Source organism: Dendrobates tinctorius, unplaced genomic scaffold, assembly GCF_039654945.1.
Source record: "Dendrobates tinctorius isolate UK_male_01 unplaced genomic scaffold, ASM3965494v1 ptg000003l, whole genome shotgun sequence".
Taxonomy (NCBI): domain Eukaryota; kingdom Metazoa; phylum Chordata; class Amphibia; order Anura; family Dendrobatidae; genus Dendrobates; species Dendrobates tinctorius.
Genome location: NW_027361671.1, coordinates 51232489 through 51252880, shown reverse-complemented (window position 1 = coordinate 51252880; position 20392 = coordinate 51232489). Strand labels below are relative to the sequence as shown.

Genomic DNA, 20392 nt, shown 5'->3' with positions numbered 1-20392 from the left:
GCGGCGATAAAGACGTCCACGCGTCGCTCGTCGGCGCCAACAGGAAGCGGCCGACGAGAAACGGCCCAGGACGTTCTCGCGCGATCAGCGATAGCCAGAGGGGGAGCCGGTCGGAGGTAAGTATCACACACAGCGATATCGCTAGCAATATCGCTGCTGCGTCACAAAATCGGTGACGCTTTAGCGATATCGCTAGCGATCTCGCTTAGTGTGATGGGCCCTTTAGATTCCCCCTTCTTCCTTCCCACACCTCTCAGCTGCAATGTCTCCTTAGATTTCCCCTTCTTCCTTCCCACACCTCTCAGCTGTAATGTCTCATTAGATTCCCCCTTCTTCCTTCCCACACCTCTCAGCTGTAATGTCTCCTTAGATTCCCCCTTCTTCCTTCCCACACCTCTCAGCTGTAATGTCTCCTTAGATTTCCTTTTCTTGCTTCCCACATCTCTCAGCTATACTGTTTCCTTAGATTGCCCCTTCTTCCTTCCCACACCTCTCAGCTGTAATGTCTCCTTAGATTCCCCCTTCTTCCTTCCCACACCTCTCGGCTGTAATGTCTCCTTAGATTTCCCTTTCTTCCTTCCCACACCTCTCAGCTATACTGTCTCCTTAGACTCCCCCTTCTTACTTCCCATACCTCTCAGCTGTAATGTCTCCTTAGATTTCCCTTTCTTCCTTCCCATGCCTCCCAGCTGTAATGTCTCCTTAGATTTCCCTTTCGTTCATTTTACTACCAAAATGTTTTTTTTCCTCAGTCACTGCAGCCTGCTGTGTGACATCTGGAGTATGTAGCTGCAGGATCAATAAATACATTCTAGTCTTCTATCTTTTAGTTGTTGTTTTGTTGTGTTTTTTTAACTTTCTACTAAATTTGTATATACAAAATGAGTATGCCATGATGTAATTGGTTACGTAGAAATAAGACTAATTAGTATCAGCACTTACCACATTGCTTCTCTTTCTTGTATGTCAGCATGTCCTTATTTCTGTAGCCCGTAGTTCTTAAAATATCCTCTAAAAACATTTCTTTTACTTCAAAAGGCCGTCCTTGTACTATAGGAGACAGAAACATAATAGTAATCAGATGAAAACCATAAGCACTTTCTTTTAGAAATACAATTAGAAAGCATTTGCCCTAAGGACGGCTTTGACTCCCCCAACCCCTCTACACGTCTACAACCAAGTACATGAGCCTATGAATTGGGGAAAGAAAAAAATAATTGACTGTTCCTTATCTTATACTTGTTCAGGGGATGGCAGGGTCCCATTTATGAGCATAAGACCTGTGCATGATGCCTGAGGAGCATAGGATGTCGACTAAGCAACCATTCTGCCCAGTCTGCAGTTGAGTCTCTCAGCATCTGATGTCAGACTTAACAGCAGAGTATAAATATCCCAAATCTCCGGCAACGTCACATAATGAGACAAAACCCTAAGAAGTATACTACCAGCACTCTATGCACGTTTCACTCTATAAGCTAAAAAGTGTCTAGATCTTACAATCCCAATATAAGGTATTAGTGCAGACATATTGTACAGCTGACTCTGAATACATAATAGATACAACCAAGTATTTGACACAGCTGCTGTCCATCTTCACATTCCCCCTTTTCTTTACTGTATGGGTTATCACAAGTGACAACGAGCACCAGGAATCACCAACAAAGAGGCCAATCCCCAGCTACAACCAAACTGCATTGTCCACAGCTTTCTTTATGCACCCAGCATGTTTATAACATGAGGAGCCAATTTTCGGTACATGCGCAAGGCTTTCCTACTACTATCTACAATACTTGGGGTACAATGACAGTTGTGCTTACTAAGACTTTACAATGTGACCATTAGCAAGAATGAAGTCTTCCCATAAATACAATTTCCAGTTCTAAAACAAGGACTTCTGTATCACCTCTGGCACTTCCCATAACAATTAAAGTGAAACAAGCCACTTTGTTAAAAAAAGAAATTGGAAATCAAAAGAGATGAAAAACGATATAATGCAATGTGATGGCACAGGTGATGCCTTAAGCAGTCATAGCAGATAACATACAACTTTTCTAAGTGTCAAGAAAATGCCAAGAAAGCAGTGCAAAATAAAACGCTAACAAAAAATGCAGTATGATCTTACTTAGCGGGGGGGTGACAATGCAGAGAAGTTGAGAGGAAATGCTTAGGCAGAGATCCCATGATCCTGACTTAAATCCTGCCTTTACATCACCCGAAAGACCCACCTCGATAATACTGTGGCTCTTGGAAACTGGGCCCTGGGCTCCTGGAAACCTCTGGCTTCCGAAGAGGTGCGGCGTGCAGCTCCGGTCGGAGTAGATCACGGGAGACCCGGACGGGAAGCAGGGCATGTAAGGAGGCGGCGGCCATTTTCTACTGCGTGTTCTGAAACTCAAATACGCAGCCTGGAAGACTTCACCTCAGATGCGGTGGGTTGGACGGAGCACAGAACTCATAAAGGTACACAGGAGGAGTGAGCTCTGAGAAACGAACCCCGTGCTCCCTCATTGAAAATATACATTGCCCGCTGGCGCCCGACATTTTGATTACATTCACCGCTCTCATCACTTCTCCATTGCTTGGGACTGGGGCCGCGGTCTCCTCGGCAGCTTGCTGACTGCACACTTCATCAGATCGCACGCCGGGGTCTTTTATAGGACCTTTATAATATGATTTCACTGCCCAGAAGCTAGGGTCACATTGGGTATTATAACCTGCTGATAAAACAACATAACAGACTGTGTGCTGGTATCTCTGTACTTTCACTTTCAGTTTCCCAATTCCCTGGGGCTGGGACTATGGATAACGCAATGACTTACTGACAGAGCAACATATTATAGCTGGAAAAAATTTGCACAACTGACCAGATAAGATTGGCTGTTCTGTCTCACAATAGTAAAATCAGGCAAAGTAAGCTCCTGCTCTAAAGAGAGCTGCTATAAATAGGGGCAAAGGAAAGGGACAATTTACTTTATCACCTTGCTGTATCACATAAGTCTTAACCGTGAGCCAATCAAAGAGTTCAGGGGTGGCTGAAAAGTTAAAAGAATTTGCAAGGCCCGACCCCTCTGATAATTCAAGATCCCACAGAAATAGTCCATCAAAGTGTTAAAGCTGCAGACCAGCGTAAAAATCGCGCTTCTGATGGCGGAGAGGGCAGGGATCAAGAAGACTTGACTCTAAGGCAGGCGTCTGAACAATTAATGCAAGCCATATCTCTAACTAGAACATTCCTGACAGGGAAAATAGAGGAGGTACATTTGGAAGTGGGACGTCTTCGGCAGGATATGCAAGCCATGAGAGGGCGCATCACAGAAGTCGAAGCGAGAGTCTCCAGCCTGGAAGATACCCTTGCACCCATGGAAATTAAACTGACAAAAGTATCTGGCTCTATAAATGCCTGGAGGCAGAAAGCGGACGGCCCTGAATAATAACCGAATTATTGGATTACCAGAACTCTCAAAAGGACTGGAGCAATTTTTGGAAAAATGGCTTAAAGACACTCAGGGAGATGAGTTCTCTTCAACTTTTTCTGTAGAAAGGGCCCATAGGGTCCCAACAAAATCTCTTCCCCCAAGGCAGTCCGCCACGTCCTTTTTTGGCACGTCTCCTAAACTGCAAAGACAGAGACGCTATCCTCCGCATGGCAAGGCAAAAAAGCCCTATTAAATTCAATAATGCCACAATATCAATTTTCCAGATTTTTCTATGGAGCTACAGAAGCAAAGGGCTCAATTTATGGAGATCAAAAAGCAACTCAGAGAAAGAAATATCTTATACTCAATGATCTACCCAGCTCGACACCGAATTGTTTACGAGGGCTCTTCCATATTCTGCACAACCCCGGCGAAGGCCGTGGAATCAATGGCTGCGGTCCCACACGAGAGCAAATGGAATGACACCTGATTTGTCTGCTGCCATCCTTATATGGGTGGCATAGGGGGAAAAAAAGGACTCCCTTAATATTTGTAAAGATAGGGGCTCTTTCCGCCAACGTCCAATGTAAAATCAATACCGGACACTGTGTTCAGTGAGGGTAACCTCTTTTTGGGAATATGACAGGATCATGGGACTGTGCTTCTTTCCAAACTTTATCTTGTTATTTCTTGTTTTAGTATTGTTAGTTGATGTTTATATAGATAATTCTGCCAAAATACTAATTATGCTGCCTGTCAGGTTTAGTCTACGTGCCACTGTATACCATATTAGGACAAGGGACCATGGGGTCTGAATTAATATGCATGACTTAGAATGTCAGAGGTCTTGGGTCTCCTTGAAAGAGAATTAAGTTTTTTTCTGAGATTAAACGTCATCGTCCTCACATTGTGGCCCTGGTTGAAAAACACTTGACCAGAGATTCGGCTCGTTATGTGCAGAAACCATGGGTACAATGGTCCATACATGCATTCCACACCAGTTACTTTAGAGGGGTTTCTTTATTAATCCACAAGGACATTAGATGGGAGATCAAGGAGGCTCAGAAAGACCCTGAGGGACGCTTTGTTTTTGTGCACGCGTCGATAGATTTGAAAGACTACGTCATAATGTATGTCTATAAACCACCCCCGGCCAATATATCAGTCGTTAAAAAGGCGTAAAGTTTTGCCTTAAATTATCCGGATGCATTAGTTAGGTGCATGGGACATTTTAACCTTGTCACAGATAATTGTCTTGATAGACTTAGACTAGATGATGGAGTATTCGGGACGACTTACTCTCCATCTCCACTATCAATGCTCATTGGGTGCAGTGGTTGGTTAGATTTCTGGAGGATACGTCATCCTGACGTGAGAGAATATACCTGCCACTCGTCAATTAGACACACTCTATCCCGTATAGCAGGGTTCCCCAACTCCAGTCCTCAAGGCCTACCAACAGGTCGTGTTTTCAGGATTTCCTTAGTATTGCCTAGGTGATAATTGCATCACCTGTACAATATAAGGGAAATCCTAAAAACATGACCTGTTGGTGGGCCTTGAGGCCTGGAGTTGGGGAACGCTGCCGTATAGATTATATATTTGTGGGGGATGTGGAACATGGAAACAGGGGTATCTCAGATCATAGCCCGATAATACTTATACTTAGATTTGGCCAAATGAGTTGTAATTTATTTTGGAAGTTGAACCCATTTTGGCTGAAAATTGGTAGACCCCAATGACAGAACTCTAGACTAATTAGACACATTCATTTCATCCCACCCTGAAACCCAGAATATTAACTTGTTTTGGGATGCCCTTAAAGCGTATCTAAGGGGATGTTTGTCTTCTACAATTTCCTGTATTAAACGGATGACATCTAGGGAAGATGATGAGATGGAGAAGCGATTTGGAAGCAAATTATATAGCTAATCAAACAAATGAAAATATAAGAGAGTGACTAAACTCCGATAGATTATATACTCAATATACCAAACCTAAACGTAAATTATTCTTTACTAGTCGGTCATATTTTGAACTAGGGAATTAGTCCAGCAAGTTATTGGCATTTATAGTGCGCCAACACAACACATCTAATACCATACTTCAAATTCGAAAACTAGATAACTCAATAGTAACCTCAACAGGTGACATACTCCAGAGTTTCCATGACTATTATAAAACGTTATATACCGTATTTTCCGCTTTGTAAGACGCACTTTTTTTCCCCCAAAATTGAGGGGAAAAAGGGGGTGCGTCTTACAAAGAGGATATACATTTGCGCTGCCACTGAGGGTACTTGCCGCGGCACTCTGTGCCCTGATGCTGCCGCTGCGCTGTCCGCCACCGCCGTCATCTCATCTCCCGAGATTTCAGTGCCGAGATGTCCGTCTGCGCATGCGCGGCGGCCATTTTCCAGGAAGAAAGCAGGCATGGAGCGACAGAGACCCCCCCACGCTGAACGGGACAGAGCGCGGCGGCGGCGGTGGGGCGGAAGAAACCACCGGGGGACAGGAGCGCGGCGGAAGAAACCACCGGGGGACAGGAGCACGGCGGTGGCGGACAGCGCAGCGGCAGCATCAGGGCACAGAGTGCCACGGCAAGTACCCTCAGAACGGGACAGAGCGCGGCGATGGCGGCAAACACCGGGGGATAGGAGCGTGGCGGTAAGAACCGGGGGACAGAGCGTGGTGGTGGCGGTAAGAACCGGGGGAGAGCGCGGCGGTGGTGGCAAGCAGGCACCGGGGGACAGCGTGGCGGTGGTGGCAAGCACTGGGGGACAGAGTGCGGCGGTGGTGGCAAGCAGGCACTGGGGGACAGAGCGTGGCGGTGGTGGCAAGCATCAGGGGACAGAGGGCGGCGGCAGTAACAGACACCGGCAGCGGCACGCTGCACATCAAAACACCCCCTCATCCCAGCAGCAATGTTCCACTCCGGCCTCCTCCATCACCACCCCTGGTAAGCAATAAGACGCATGGATTATAAGATGCACCACCATTTTATTAAAAATAAAGTTTTTTTCCTATTTTTCTCCTCAAAATTTGGGGTGCGTCTTATAATCCGGAGCGTCTTATAAAGCGAAAACATGGATTTTTGTGAGTACTCACCGTAAAATCCTTTTCTCCGAGACGCTCATTGGGGGACACAGAGACTGTGGGGTGTGTGCTTCTGCCGTCTGGAGGCCGACACTAAGTGTACAAAAAAAGAGTTAGCTCCTCCTCCGCCGCATACACCCTCGCCCCTAGGCCGGGCGTAACTCAGTTTAGTGCATAAGCAGTAGGAGAACGCGCCTTAAACTCAGGCAAGAAAGTATATGTCTGAAAAAGGGGGCCACCCTAAACCTTGTACAAGGATTTGTAAAACTCAAAATAAGTAAATGCCAACTGGCTGATAGGGTGGGTGCTGTGTCCCCCAATGAGCGTCTCGGAGAAAAGGATTTTACGGTGAGTACTCACAAAAATCCATGTTTCTCCTTCGTCTCATTGGGGGACACAGAGACTGTGGGACGTCCTAAAGCAGTCCTCTGGGCGGGATCTTAGCTCACCCAATCCATGCTAATTTGCGCCCCTGATTAGAGGTGCGCAACTGCTGCCTGGAGAATCTTTCTTCCCAGGCTTGCATCCGAGGATGCCTGGGTATGTACGTTATAATGTTTGACAAACGTATGTAAACTGGACCAGGTAGCTGCTTTGCATACCTGCTCCGCTGAAGCCTGGTGTCGTAGTGCCCATGAGGCCCCCACTGCCCGTGCCGAGTGAGCCTTGATCCCTGCCGGAACCGGCGTGCCACTGATTTGATAAGCTTCTTGGACCGTCAGGCGAACCCATCTGGCCAAAGTCGCTCTGGACGCAGCCGTCCCTCTGGAACCACGAATAGAGAGTCTGTCTGGCGGAATGGCGCCGTCCTTGCCACATACCTCCTAAGGGCTCTTACCAGATCCAGGGTGTGCAAAGCCTTCTCTACCCTGTGCACCGGTGCCGGGCAAAACGAGGGTAAGACGATGTCTTCGTTGATATGAAATGCAGACACAACCTTCGGCAAGAAGGGGGGGGCTAGCCTTAAAACTACCTTATCCTTATAAAAGGTTAGGAACGGTGGTTTACAAGATAAGGCCGCCAATTCCGAAACCCGCCTAATAGACGTTATGGCTACTAGAAAAACGACCTTTCTGGACAGGTAAGGCAAGGGGACCTCTTGCAATGGTTCGAAAGGGGCCTCCTGAAGGGCTCTGAGCACCAAGTTCAGGTCCCATGATTCCGTCGGCGCCTTATAGGGGGGTACTAAATGTGCGACCCCCTGCATAAACGTCCTAACCTGCCAGACGGAAGCGACTTTTCGTTGGAAAAGTACCGACAGGGCCGAGATTTGCGTTCTGAGGGAACTCGGGGCCAACCCTGCGTCCAGCCCTGCCTGTAGAAAAGCCAGTACGTTGGGGATCGAAAAAACCAGGGGAGCCACTTCACGATCCCTACACCAACGGAAAAAAACTTCCCAAGTTCGATGATACACCCTCGCCGAGGAAGGCTTTCGGGCACTCACCATCGTGGCCGCCACATCGCGTCTGAATCCTGCCTGTGTTAACAGCCAAGATTCAATGGCCACGCCGTCAAACACAGGGCCCCTAAGTTCGGATGGCAGATCGGCCCTTGGGACAGTAAGTCCGGCCGATCTGGAAGACGCCAGGGTACGTCCACCACTAGTTGGACCAGATCTGCGTACCAGGCCCGCCGGGGCCAGTCTGGGGCCAGCAGAATTGCTGGAACCTTTTCTCTCCTTATTTTCCTGATAACTCTTGGAAGCAGCGGCAGCGGGGGGAACAAGTACGGGAGACGAAACTGGCTCCACGGGAGCACCAGCGCGTCTGCTGCGATCGCCTGCGGATCGAGGGATCGAGCGACAAACCTTAGTACTTTGGCATTCTCTCTGGATGCCATAAGGTCCACGTCTGGAGTCCCCCACCGTTGGCAGATCTGCTGAAAGATCTCGGGGTGCAGGGACCATTCCCCTGCCGCGACCCCCTGTCGCTGAGGAAATCTGCCGCCCAGTTTTCGACTCCTGGAATGTGCACCGCTGAAATTACCACGCGGTTCTTCTCCGCCCAGCGTAGTACCAGTCCGACCTCGCGCATGGCTGCCTGGCTGCGCGTGCCCCCTTGATGGTTGACATATGCTACCGCTGTAGCATTGTCCGTCTGGATGCGCACCGGCCGGTGTCTCAGGAAACACTGGAAATGTTGTAGGGCCAATCGTATTGCCCGTATCTCCAGAATGTTGATCGGGAGAACTATCTCCTGAACGGACCACCGCCCCTGGGCTATGTGACTCTGGAAAACTGCTCCCCAACCTTGCAGGCTTGCATCGGTCGTCACCACCAACCATTGTTCCGGGGGAAAGGGTTTCCCCTGGACCAGAGACGAGTCGCGAGTCCACCACCGGAGTGAACCCCGTACCAGCGGAGACAACTTGCACCGATGACTGAGAGACAGCAGCCTCCGGTCCCATGCTGTCAAGAGCGCATGCTGAAGCGGACGGAGATGGAACTGGGCAAACGGGATTGCTTCTATCGCCGCCACCATTCTGCCCAACACACTCATGCCATACCGGATGGATCTGGAGCCCGGCTGTAAAAGGTTCCGTATCCCTTGCTTGATTTTTTGCGCCTTGTCCTGAGGGAGGATCACCAGCCCCCGGGAGGTGTCGAAAATCATGCCTAGGAACACGATTTTTTGGGCTGGAACCAAGGACGACTTGCTCCAATTGATCAGCCAGCCCAGACGGGCCAGGGTATCCAGAGTAATACCGACATTGTCCTGGCACTCCTGAAACGACGGCCCCTTTACCAAAAGGTCGTCCAGGTAAGGTAACACCGTTATGCCCCGTGCATGCAGGATGGCCATGACCACCGCCATTATTTTTGTAAAGACTCTGGGGGCAGTGGCCAGACCGAAGGGCAGAGCCACGAATTGGAAGTGACGTCCTCCGATCGCGAATCGCAGGAACCTCTGGTGTGGGGGGAATATCGGAATATGCAGATATGCATCCTGCACATCGATTGAGGCCAGGAATTCCCCTGGATCCATGGCTGCAATGACCGAGCGGAGAGATTCCATCCGGAATCGCCTGACCCTGATGAATCTGTTTAGGATCTTTAGATCCAGAACCGGCCTCACAGTCCCGTCTTTCTTGGGGACCGAAAAAAGATTGGAGTAAAACCCCTGCGACTCTTCGCCCTGCGGCACTGGGGCGATGACCCCCTTGTGCTGTAGCGACGTTACAGCCTGTAACAAACTCTCCGCCTGCGAATCTGTTTTGGAAAGTCGCGAACGGAAGAATCGCTGTGGTGGCCGTCCGACAAACTCTATCTTGTACCCGGACGATACAAGTTCTGCCACCCAAGTGTCGCGTGTCACTGCGACCCAAACGTGGCTGAACCTTAGTAGGCGTCCGCCCACTCTGTCGTCCGTAGGTACGAAGTGCCTCGAGTCATTTAGCTGGAGGTTTTTGGGGCTTGGCCCCCTTCGCTCTGGGTAAATGGCCTCGGCCTCTACCCAGCGGATTGGCCCTGTAAGAGACTTGTTTCTCCCTACTCTGGCCATCGTTTGCGGAGGAGTATGCCCTGGCCGAAGTCCCCCCCCAGGGGCTACGAAAGGGTCGAAAACGCCTTTGCGTTTGCCTGAATGCCGGGCAACTTCTCTGCTGCGGAAGGAAACTACTTTTCCCCCCTGTGGCTTCTGAGATAAGCCTATCCAGCTTCTCACCGAATAGTCGACTGCCCTGAAACGGCAATGAGGTTAAGGATTTTTTAGAGATAGAATCCGCTTTCCACAGCCTCAGCCATAATGCACGCCTAATGGCGATCGCATTCGCCGCCGCCACCGCCGAACACTCGGCCGCGTCCAGTGAGGCGCTGACAAGATAATCACTTGCTCCTGACATCTGATTTGCCACTTCTAAGACCTCCGCGGGCAGATCCCTGTCCTGGAGGGCCTTATACAAAGCGTCCCCCCACGAAACCATGGCCTTAGCCACCCAAGTCGCCGCAAAGGAGGGGGCCAGAGCCGACCCTGCTGCCTCATATACCGAGCGGGCAAGCCCGTCCATGAGGCGATCAGTTGGGTCCTTTATAGAGGAAACACTGGGTATTGACAATAGCGATCTTGATGCTAAACGTGATACCGGAGGGTCCACTACTGGCGACTCTACCCAAGCCTTATGGAGCTCAGGAGGAAACGGATACTTTGCCTGCAGCGCTTTTTGCATTGCAAAACGCTTATCCGGATGATCTCTATGTTTCTGGACTAGCTCCTCAAACTCCGGATGCGTGGCAAATCTTCTATGTGGTCGCCTGGATTTCTTAAAAGAGACCTTGTGACCTGAGACTGTGGGCACATCGTCCTCGATCTCTAATGTCTGGTTGACTGCCTCAATAAGACTGTCCACCGAATCCTGGAACCCCAGACTTTCTAGATTCCAGGCCTCTTCCTCCTCTCCTTCATCCTGATCGCTCCCAGCGCTCAGTGACGGGGAACGGGATGCCCTACTACCCGCCGCCGAAGCCCCGGAGGGTCCGGCCGACGGGGAACGAACTCTCTTGATATGAGCCTGCCTGGTACTGGAGCGACCTCTAATGGTTGGAGGGTCCTGAGACGAGGACGAGCTCTCTTCCGCCGGCAGACCCCCCTCCCTGTTCCTGCCCGGGCCCTGAAGGGATTCAATTGCCCTTGTAAGGGACAGCATAGACTGCGATAAGGACACCGCCCATTCCGGGGGGTCCTGACCCCTGGGTTCAGAAACAGTGGGGGGCTCCTGGGCGCGCTCCGACTGACAGGCTTCACAAAATTTACCCGCCTGTGCCTTTGGCAGCCTGACCCCACAGGACACGCAAACCGCGTAAAGGAAAGAATGAGCTTTCCCTTTGGCAGACATACTTGCACAGGCTGAAGGCAGAGTAGAAGGAGGAGGAGGGTAACCTCTTCCCTGACAAGCAGCGCGGTTCTCCAAACGGAGTTCACTCACCCACCGGCTCCTGTCTGCAGTACCCCTGCGTGGATGCGAGGTGTTAGGGCGGAAGTCTCTCCGGGATCTGTGCGCCCGCCGTTTCTCTCGCGTCAGCGGGCGGGATTTCCGGCTACCACCGGAAGTCAGCCTACCACCGGAAGTCGGCGCGCGGCCTCGCGCGATCTCGCGGCCTTCCCTCGGTGCGGGAGAGGACACGTGGAGGGTTACTCACACGTGGTCGCCCGATGGTGATTTGGGGAGATCGGATCCTCTCTATAGGATCCGTCGCCCCTATCTTATCTTCATAGAAAAGAAAAAAAAAAAAAAAATCTAGTCTGGAACTCCAGACTGCGTGTGCCTCCATCAGACACTAAGCAAAAACTGAGTTACGCCCGGCCTAGGGGCGAGGGTGTATGCGGCGGAGGAGGAGCTAACTCTTTTTTTGTACACTTAGTGTCGGCCTCCAGACGGCAGAAGCACACACCCCACAGTCTCTGTGTCCCCCAATGAGACGAAGGAGAAAATACGGTAGTTCCAATCGGCATTTTAGTACTTCAGACTGCCTTGAGCATTTATCAGACGTAAAGTTTCCCACACGGAGTCCCGCTCAACAAGCCTTTCTGGATACAGACTTCACAATAGAGGAAATAAATGAAGCCATAGCGGATATGGCCTCTGGGAAGGCGCCTGGTCTGGATGGATTTCCCATAGAAATGTACAGGAAGTATTGGGATGTTTTGGCACCACTCCTTCTGAAGGTGTTTCGGAGGACTTGGGAGGAAGGTTCTTTACCGGACTCTTTTTTATGAGGCAAATATAATAGTGCTTAAGAAGGAGGGGAAAGATCTTCTTGAATGTGGATCATACTGCCCCATATCGTTGGTAAATATGGACTATAAGATCTTCTCTAAAATCCTGGCCACTAGATTAAATTTGGTGATACTAGAAATAATACATCCAGACCAGTACAGTTCCCTAGTGCCAGATAATGAATGGGCCTTGGCCTCGCTAGATGCGGCTAAAACCTTCGATTCTCTTGAGCGGTCCTTCTTATCTGCATGTTTACAAAAATATGAATTCAGCTCTAAATTTAGGATGTGAATCTGCGTGATGTACATGAAACCAAAAGCCTGAACAATAATAAATAACTCTGTATTGGAATCGTTATCTTTGGCAAGAGTAACACACCAGGGGTGCCCCCTTTTCCCCGGCCCTCTTTGCGCTTGCAATTGAAGCGCTGGCGATCCGTATAAGATCCACTCCAGTCATTTAAGGTATAGAAATAGCGGGCCGTTTAGACACCATTGGCCTATACACTGATGACATGGTGATATTTATGGATAAAACAGAAGAAACACTACCGCGTGTGATTGCTACTATAAACAAATTTAGTAACTATACGGGATTATACATAAATTTGGATAAATCTGCCTTGGTGCCTCTCTCCCTTGGTCCAATAGATCACCTTTAAACGTTATCCCCATTACCTGTTGTAACTAACTTTACGTACCTGAGAATAAATATTTCAATATTTCAAAATACACTAGACTAGACTTAAAAATGAATATTCTCCCGTTGTTAGATCTTGTTAAACTTAAATTTGCTATCTGGAGTAAATTGCCATTATCTGTCTCTGGACGTATTAACCTGATTAAAATGATCCTACTTCCCAAACTCAGTTACTCCCTCCAACATAGAGCAGTACTGATCCCTACATCTTTTTTTCTCAGGCCTAAATTTACTAATCTCATCCTTTATATGGGGGAAGACTAGACCCAAACTCAAATTGTCTACTTTACCTAGGTCTAAATAGTTGGGCGGAACGGGATTGCCAGATTTCTTTTTATATTACTTGGCTGGGCAAATCATAGCCCTGAGTAGATGGATGCCCATTCATTGCCTGCCTAAGGCTGGAGTCACACATAGCGACTCACCAGTGATCCTGACAACGATATCAATGTGTCAGGATCGCTGGTGAATCGCTATGTGATCACTGGTGAGCTGTGAAACAGACAGCTTCACCAGCTTCGCTGTGCACGTTAGTAACCAGCGTGCTGATGCAGGAAGCTGGTAACTAACGTACACATCGGGTATCCAAGGGACGTGCGTCCCTAGATACCCGATGTGTACGTTAGTTACCAGCTCCCTGCATCAGCGCTCTGGTAACTAACGTACACATCGGGTATCTAAGGGACGTATGTCCCTTGGATACCCGATGCGTACATTAGTTACCAGCAGATCGCTGGTCTCCCGCCTGTCACACGCAGCGATGCGTGGTGGCAAGCGGGAGACCAGCGACCAAAAAAAAGTCCTGGCCTTTCCTGCAGCGATCAGCGATACCGGCAGGGGGGCCGGTCGCTGATCGCTGTCACACACAGCGATCTCGCTGGTGAGATCGCTGTTGTGTCACAAAAATTGTAGACAAACCTAACGTCTCTGGATTATTACCCTTACTCCGGTTGGCAAGGTCAGTCTGGAGACAACTTAAACTAGTGGTTCGCTTTGTCGACGTTATAGCTAACATACCATTATGGAATAATTCCTATTTCCCAATGCTATTAAACCACCCGTCCACTCAATTCTGGATCTCATATAATGTTTCCTCAATTAATGATTTATATGATCACAATGTCCTAATGTCCTTTGAACAAATACAAACTAAATACGGTATCCCGAGGTCCCAATTTTTTCGATACCTACAGCTTAGATCAGCAATTCAATCGCACTTACGTAAGAGAAATACGACCCAAGCAATATCGTCCTTTCCTTTAATAGGGATTCTCAAATCACAGGGCCCCCAGGGTCTTATTTCTAGCCTATATACATATATGTTGTCCACGGGTTCTGACTCTGTTTTATCGTCAGTAAAGGAGAGGTGGAGGTCTCTAGTTCCAGATATCCAGAATGAAGATTGGGAGGAGATCCTTGGTTCTCCAACCGGGGTGTCTCCATCAGCCAGTAATAAAATGACTCAAATGTATATAGTGCACCCGTCATATCTGACCCCACTACGGCTATTTAGGATGGGGTGGTCCCAATCCTCAGAATGTTCAAGATGTCATACAATGGATGCGGATTTTATACATATGGTGTGGAGATGCTCAACTATTCTATCCTTTTGGAGCGAGGTGACCTCATTGTTAACCTCCATCATATGTACTTCTGCTCCTCATACTCCATTGGTGTATCTGTTTGGTGTGCTAGAAGAAGAGATATGGGGACACCACGTTAAAATTTTCCTGCAGGAAACACTTTTTTAAGCCAGGAAAACATGGATTTTTGTGATAACTCACCGTAAAATTATTTTCTCCGAGACGCTCATTGGTGGACACAGGTACTGTGGGTGTATGCTACTGCCGCCTGGAGGCTGACACTAAGTGAAAAAAAGAGGTTAGCTCCTCCTCCGCCATATACACCCTTGCCCCGATTGCGGGCGGAAACCAGTTTGGTGCAAAAGCAGTAGGAGATCAAACAAAAATCAGACAACATCAACCTAGCACGGTGGCTGAGTGGTTAGTGATTTTTGTTTGATCTCCTACTGCTTTTGCACCAAACTGGTTTCCGCCCGCAATCGGGGCGAGGGTCCTGGGTTCAAATCCCACCAAGGGCTACATCTTCAAGGAGTTTGTATGTTCTCCCCGTGTTTTCGTGGGTTTCCTCCGGGTACTCCGGTTTCCTCCCACATTCTAAAGACATACTAATAGGGAATTTAGACTGTGAGCCCCATCGGGGACAGTGATGATAATGTGTGCAACTGTAAAGCCCTGCGGAATATGTTAGCGCTATATAAAAATAAAGATTATTATTATTATTATTATTATTATTATTAATACAGGTAACAACATGTCTAGAAAATAACCCCCCTAGTTTCTTACCGAAAGCATATTAATTAAACAGAAGCCACTTGGCTAATAGGGTGGGTGCTGTGTCCCCCAATGAGCGTCTCGGAGAAAAGGATTTTACGGTGAGTTATCACAAAAATCCATGTTTCTCCTTCGTCTCATTGGGGGACACAGGTACTGTGGGACGTCCTAAAGCAGTCCCTGGGTGGGAAGTTGACTCACCGATCCAAGCTACATGCACCTCTTGTCTAAAGGTGCGCCACTGCTGCTTGGAGAATCCTTCTACCCAGGCTCGCATCCGCCGAAGCATGAGTATGAACATTGTAATGTTTAGTAAACGTGTGCAGGCTGGACCAGGTTGCTGCCTTGCAAACCTGTTCCGCCGAAGCCTGGTGTCGAAGTGCCCAAGAGGCGCCCACTGCCCGAGTAGAGTGTGCTCTGATCCCTACCGGAATCTGTGCGCCTCTGACGCGATAGGATTCCTGAATAACAAAACGAATCCATCTGGCTATGGTCGATTTTGAAGCAGCGAGTCCCTTCCTGCGACCCTCAGGGAGCACGAACAGCGCGTCTGACTGACGAAAGGGTGCCGTCCGCGACACGTACCTCCTGAGAGCTCTCACCAGGTCCAACGTATGAAGAGCCTTTTCCACGCGGTGCACCGATGCTGGACAGAAAGAGGGCAAGACAATATCCTCATTAATATGAAACGAGGAAACGACCTTTGGTAAAAAAGGAGGAGCTGGTCTAAGAACCACCTTGTCTTTGTAAAAGGTCAGGAACGGTGCTGGGCAAGACAACGCTGCTAGCTCCGAGACCCTACTGATCGATGTTATGGCTACCAGAAACACCACCTTCCAGGAAAGGTATGACAAAGAGACATCCTGCAGCGGCTCAAATGGAGCTTCCTGCAGAACACTTAGGACCAGGTTAAGGTCCCAGGCATCCATAGGTGCCTAATAGGGAGGTACCAAGTGGGAGACCCCCTGGATGAAAGTCTTAACCTGCAAGTTGTTAGCAATCCTGTGCTGAAAGAGGACGGATAAAGCCGATATCTGTCTTCTGAGAGAACTGGGAGCCAAGCCTGAGTCTAAACCAGACTGGAGAAAAGCTAAGATATTAGGGATGGAGAATCTCAGTGGCGAACAACCGTTGCCCCGGCACCATGCAAAGAAAACCTTCCAGGTGTGGTGGTAAACTCGTGCCGAGGTAGGCTTTCGGGCGCTAACCATCGTAGCAACTACCTTGCGCCCGAACCCCGCCTGCGTCAGAATCCAGGATTCAACGGCCAAGCTGTCAAACACAGGGCCCCTGAGTTAGGGTGGCAGATTGGCCCTTGAGATAGTAGATCTGGGCGCTCTGGCAGGCGCCATGGCACGTCGACAAGCAGCTGCACTAGATCTGCGTACCACGCCCGACGAGGCCAGTCTGGGGCCAGCAGAATCACTGGCACCCCCTCTGCCTTGACTTTCTTGATGACCCTCGGAAGCAGAGGCAGCGGGGGAAACAGGTATGGGAGGCGAAACTGATTCCATGGCAGAACCAGCGCATCTACGGCAATTGCCTGCAGATCCCGGGACCGTGCGACGAACATGGACACTTTGGCGTTCACCCTGGACGCCATCAGAACCACATCCGGAGTTCCCTCACCGTTGGCAAATCTGCTGAAAAATCTCTGGGTGAAGTGACCATTCTCCGGACGCAAGCCCCTGCCGGCTGAGAAAGTCTGCCGCCCAGTTCTCTACTCCCAGCGAAGCACATGCCTATCGGCCCAGCGAAGCACATGCCCTACTTCGCACATGGTTTCCCTGCTGCGGGTGTCCCACTGGTGACTTATGTAAGCCACCGCCGTGGCGTTGTCCGACTGAATCCGGACGGGGCAGCCTGCTAGAAGGTGATGAAATCGATGCAGTGTCAGCCGGATCGCCAGTATCTCCAACAAGTTGATCAGGAGGGCTGCCTCCTGCGGTGACCACCATCCCTGGGTTGTGTGGTGGCGAAAAACCGCTCCCCAGCCGAAAAGGCTGGCGTCGGTTGTCACCACCAGCCACTAATCTGGGGGGAAGGGTTTCCCCTGAAGCAGGGAGGAATTGATTGTCCACCACTCCAGTGACTGCCTGACCTGAGAAGACAACCGGCACCAATGATCGAGCGTGAATGGGTTCTTGTCCCAGGCTGACAAGAGGGCGTGCTGCAGGGGACGAAGACGAAACTGGGCGAACGGGATCGCTTCCATCGCTGCCACCATTTTCCCCAGAATCCTCATGCCGAAACGGATGGTGTGAGGGACTGGTTTGCGCAGTACTCACACCCTCTGCCGGAGGGCTAGGGCCTTGTCTCGAGGGAGACTTACCAACCCTCGGCAAGTGTCGAAGGTCATCCCTAAAAAAGGAAATTCTCTGAGCTGGAACAAGGGATGACATCTTTACACTGACCAACCACCCTAAGTGGGCAAGAGTATCTAGCGTAATGCTGACACTCTCTTCGCATGCCTGCCTTGAAGGGGCTTTGACCAAGAGGTCGTCTAAGTAGGGGTATACTACTATGCCCCGGGAGTGCAGGATGGCCATGGGACTGCCATGACCTTTGTGAACACTCTGGGGGCCGTGGCTAGCCCGAAGGGCAGCGCTGCAAACTGAAAATGTAGACTAGTTGATGACGAAGCGTAGAAACCTTTGATGCGGAGGGAAAATGGGAATATGTAGATAGGAGTCCTGGATATCGATAGAGGCCAAATACTCTCCCTGCCTCATTGCCGCTATGACTGAACGGAGAGATTCAATACGGAAATGTCTGATCCTGATAAATCTGTTCAGGAACTTTAGATCCAAAACGGACCTGACCGTCCCATCCTTTTTGGGAACTGTAAACAGGTTGGAATAGAAGCCCTGAGCCTTTTCGTTTTCCGGTACTGGAATGATAACTCCGTTGTGAGAGCGAATCGATGGCTTCTAGTAGAACCCTTGCCCGGGTATCCACTTTGGGAAGCCGGGGAAAGAAAAATTCTATCTTGTAACCTGTGGACACCAGCTCTCTCACCCATGCGTCGTGCGTAAAATTGAGCCAGGCGTGGTGAAACCGGAGTAGGCGGCCGCCTACCCCGCTGGTGCCGCCTGGCAAATGCCCCGAGTCATTTGGCTGAAGATCTTTGGGACCTGGATTCTCTCAATCTAGACTGGTTAGCACGCATCCTCCCCAATGGGTTGGCTCTATATGAGACCTGTCGGTCCCTATTGTGATTGGGACGCCCTGATGCGGCGGAGTTAGCCGCTGTCGTCCACCCGGGGTTGTGAAAGGTCCGAAATCGCGCCTGCAACTGGTGACGAAACGTCGGCTTGGCCTTTTGCTGAGGAAGAAAGCCGCTCTTGCCTCCTGTGGAGTCGGAGATGAGCTGATCTAGCCTCTCTCCGAACAGGCGGCCACACTGGTAAGGTAGCGCTGTCAAAGACTTTTTTGAGGCTGAATCAGCCCGCCATGTCCTTAACCATAGCGCTCTCCTAATGGAGTTTGCAAACTGCGGCTGCAAGTGCCGAACAGTTGGCCGCATCTAAAGATGCATTAATCAAGTAGTCCGCCGCCATGGCTATCTGATTCGGGATTTCAGATACTTCCGCTGGTAGGCCTAGGTCCTGCAAGGCTCTATTCAAAGTTTCTGACCAATCATGGCCTTGGCTACCCACGTTGCTACGAACGAGGGAGAAAACGCTGATCCTGATGCCTCAAACATTGAGCGAGCCAAGTTCTCTATGAGACGATCAGTGGGATCCTTAATCGAAAAACCACTAGGCACAGATAGTAAAGTTCTTGTAGCCAAGCGCGACACCGGTTGGTCCACCATTGGGGATTCCGTCCACTTTTTACGGAGATCCAGGGGAAAAAGAGTACTTCGCCTCGAGTGCCCTCTGATCCGAGAACCGCCTGTCCAGCCGTTTTCTATGTTTTTGCACTATGTCCTCAAATTCAGGGTGAGTGCAAAATACTCTATGGGGACGCTTGACATGCTTAAATGACACCTTATGGCCCGCAGCCAGAGTGGAATCATCCTCAATCCCCAGAGTCTGGTTGACGGCTTCTATGAGACTGTCAACCATTTCCTGACCACCTGGCGTATCTAGGTCGAGGTGTATATCCGAGTCGTAGTCCGAGCCTTGTTTGCTATCAACTGCTGGCGACGGGGAGCGAGAAGCAGAGCTCACGGATGCCGAGGCACCGGATGGACCGGGAGACGCCGTGTGGGTTCGTTTCCCCCGGGTCTGCCAGGAGTGAGAGCGGCCCCTGCAGGCCGAAGGCTCGTGTGAGGTAGAGGACCCCTCTAAGACAGGAGAGCCACTGTCCCTGCCCCTATCTGGGGCTCGAAGGGACTCGATTGGTCTCGTAAATAACGCCATAAATTGCGACAGTGATAACGTCCTTTCCGGGGGAGCTGTTACACTGGGCTCGGTCGCAGGGGAGGGCTCCTGAGCGCCTTTGGACTTGCAGGCTTCGTAAACCCGTTTGGTCTGCGCCCGTGGAAAAGCCGACTGACAGGAGATGCATGCAGCGTATAGGAACGTATGTGTCTTAGATTTTCCTGACATGTTGTACCTGTCAGGTCTCCGTGCTGACAAAAAAAACGGGGGAAGGCGCTCTTTGTTCCTGATAGCGTGGCCTGTCCGTGGGGCTGGGGGGCAGCACTTACCCCAGTCCTGTGTCCTCAGCGTGCGAGGTGCCGCTTTAATCTGCGCGTCAGTACTGCAGGCTGGCCCCCGGAAGAAAAAGAAGGATCCTGGGGGCGGTCTTTTCTTTGCGGCCTAGTTCCGGCCTAAAAGCCGGGGACTAAATTTCCTCCGGCGCCCGCCCAGGCTGCGGGGGGCGGGGACACCGTGACGCGATGCCGGGGACTTCCGGCCGTGGCCTAGCACTGGCTGAAGCCGCGGCCTCGATTTATTCCCCCATCTGCCCTGGGGGGGGGCAAAACCGCCGGACCTCCAGAAACGCTCCAGAACCGAATCCCTGGACGCCGCAGGAGCCCTCCCTGGCCATCATTACTCAGGTAGAGGGGAGGGGGGCCCTAAACGATCAGGAAGGTGCAGGCACCCTAGCTCCATCTAACCCCCTGCAGGGGTTAGGAGAGGGACCGTCCGCCATTTTGCCCCCC

General features: G+C 50.3%; 1 protein-coding gene across 7 annotated transcripts in view; it reads right to left on the bottom strand.

Annotated features, from left to right (window-relative positions):
- The window catches only part of YTHDC2 (YTH N6-methyladenosine RNA binding protein C2), a 226407-nt gene that overhangs the window by 135626 nt on the left and 70389 nt on the right, over positions 1 to 20392 (bottom strand). For all 7 annotated transcript variants that reach the window (XM_073552136.1, XM_073552137.1, XM_073552138.1 and 4 more), the window contains exon 9: positions 943 to 1050. In XM_073552136.1, the coding sequence (XP_073408237.1) occupies positions 943 to 1050 (108 nt within the window). The remainder of the gene's footprint in view (positions 1 to 942; positions 1051 to 20392) is intronic.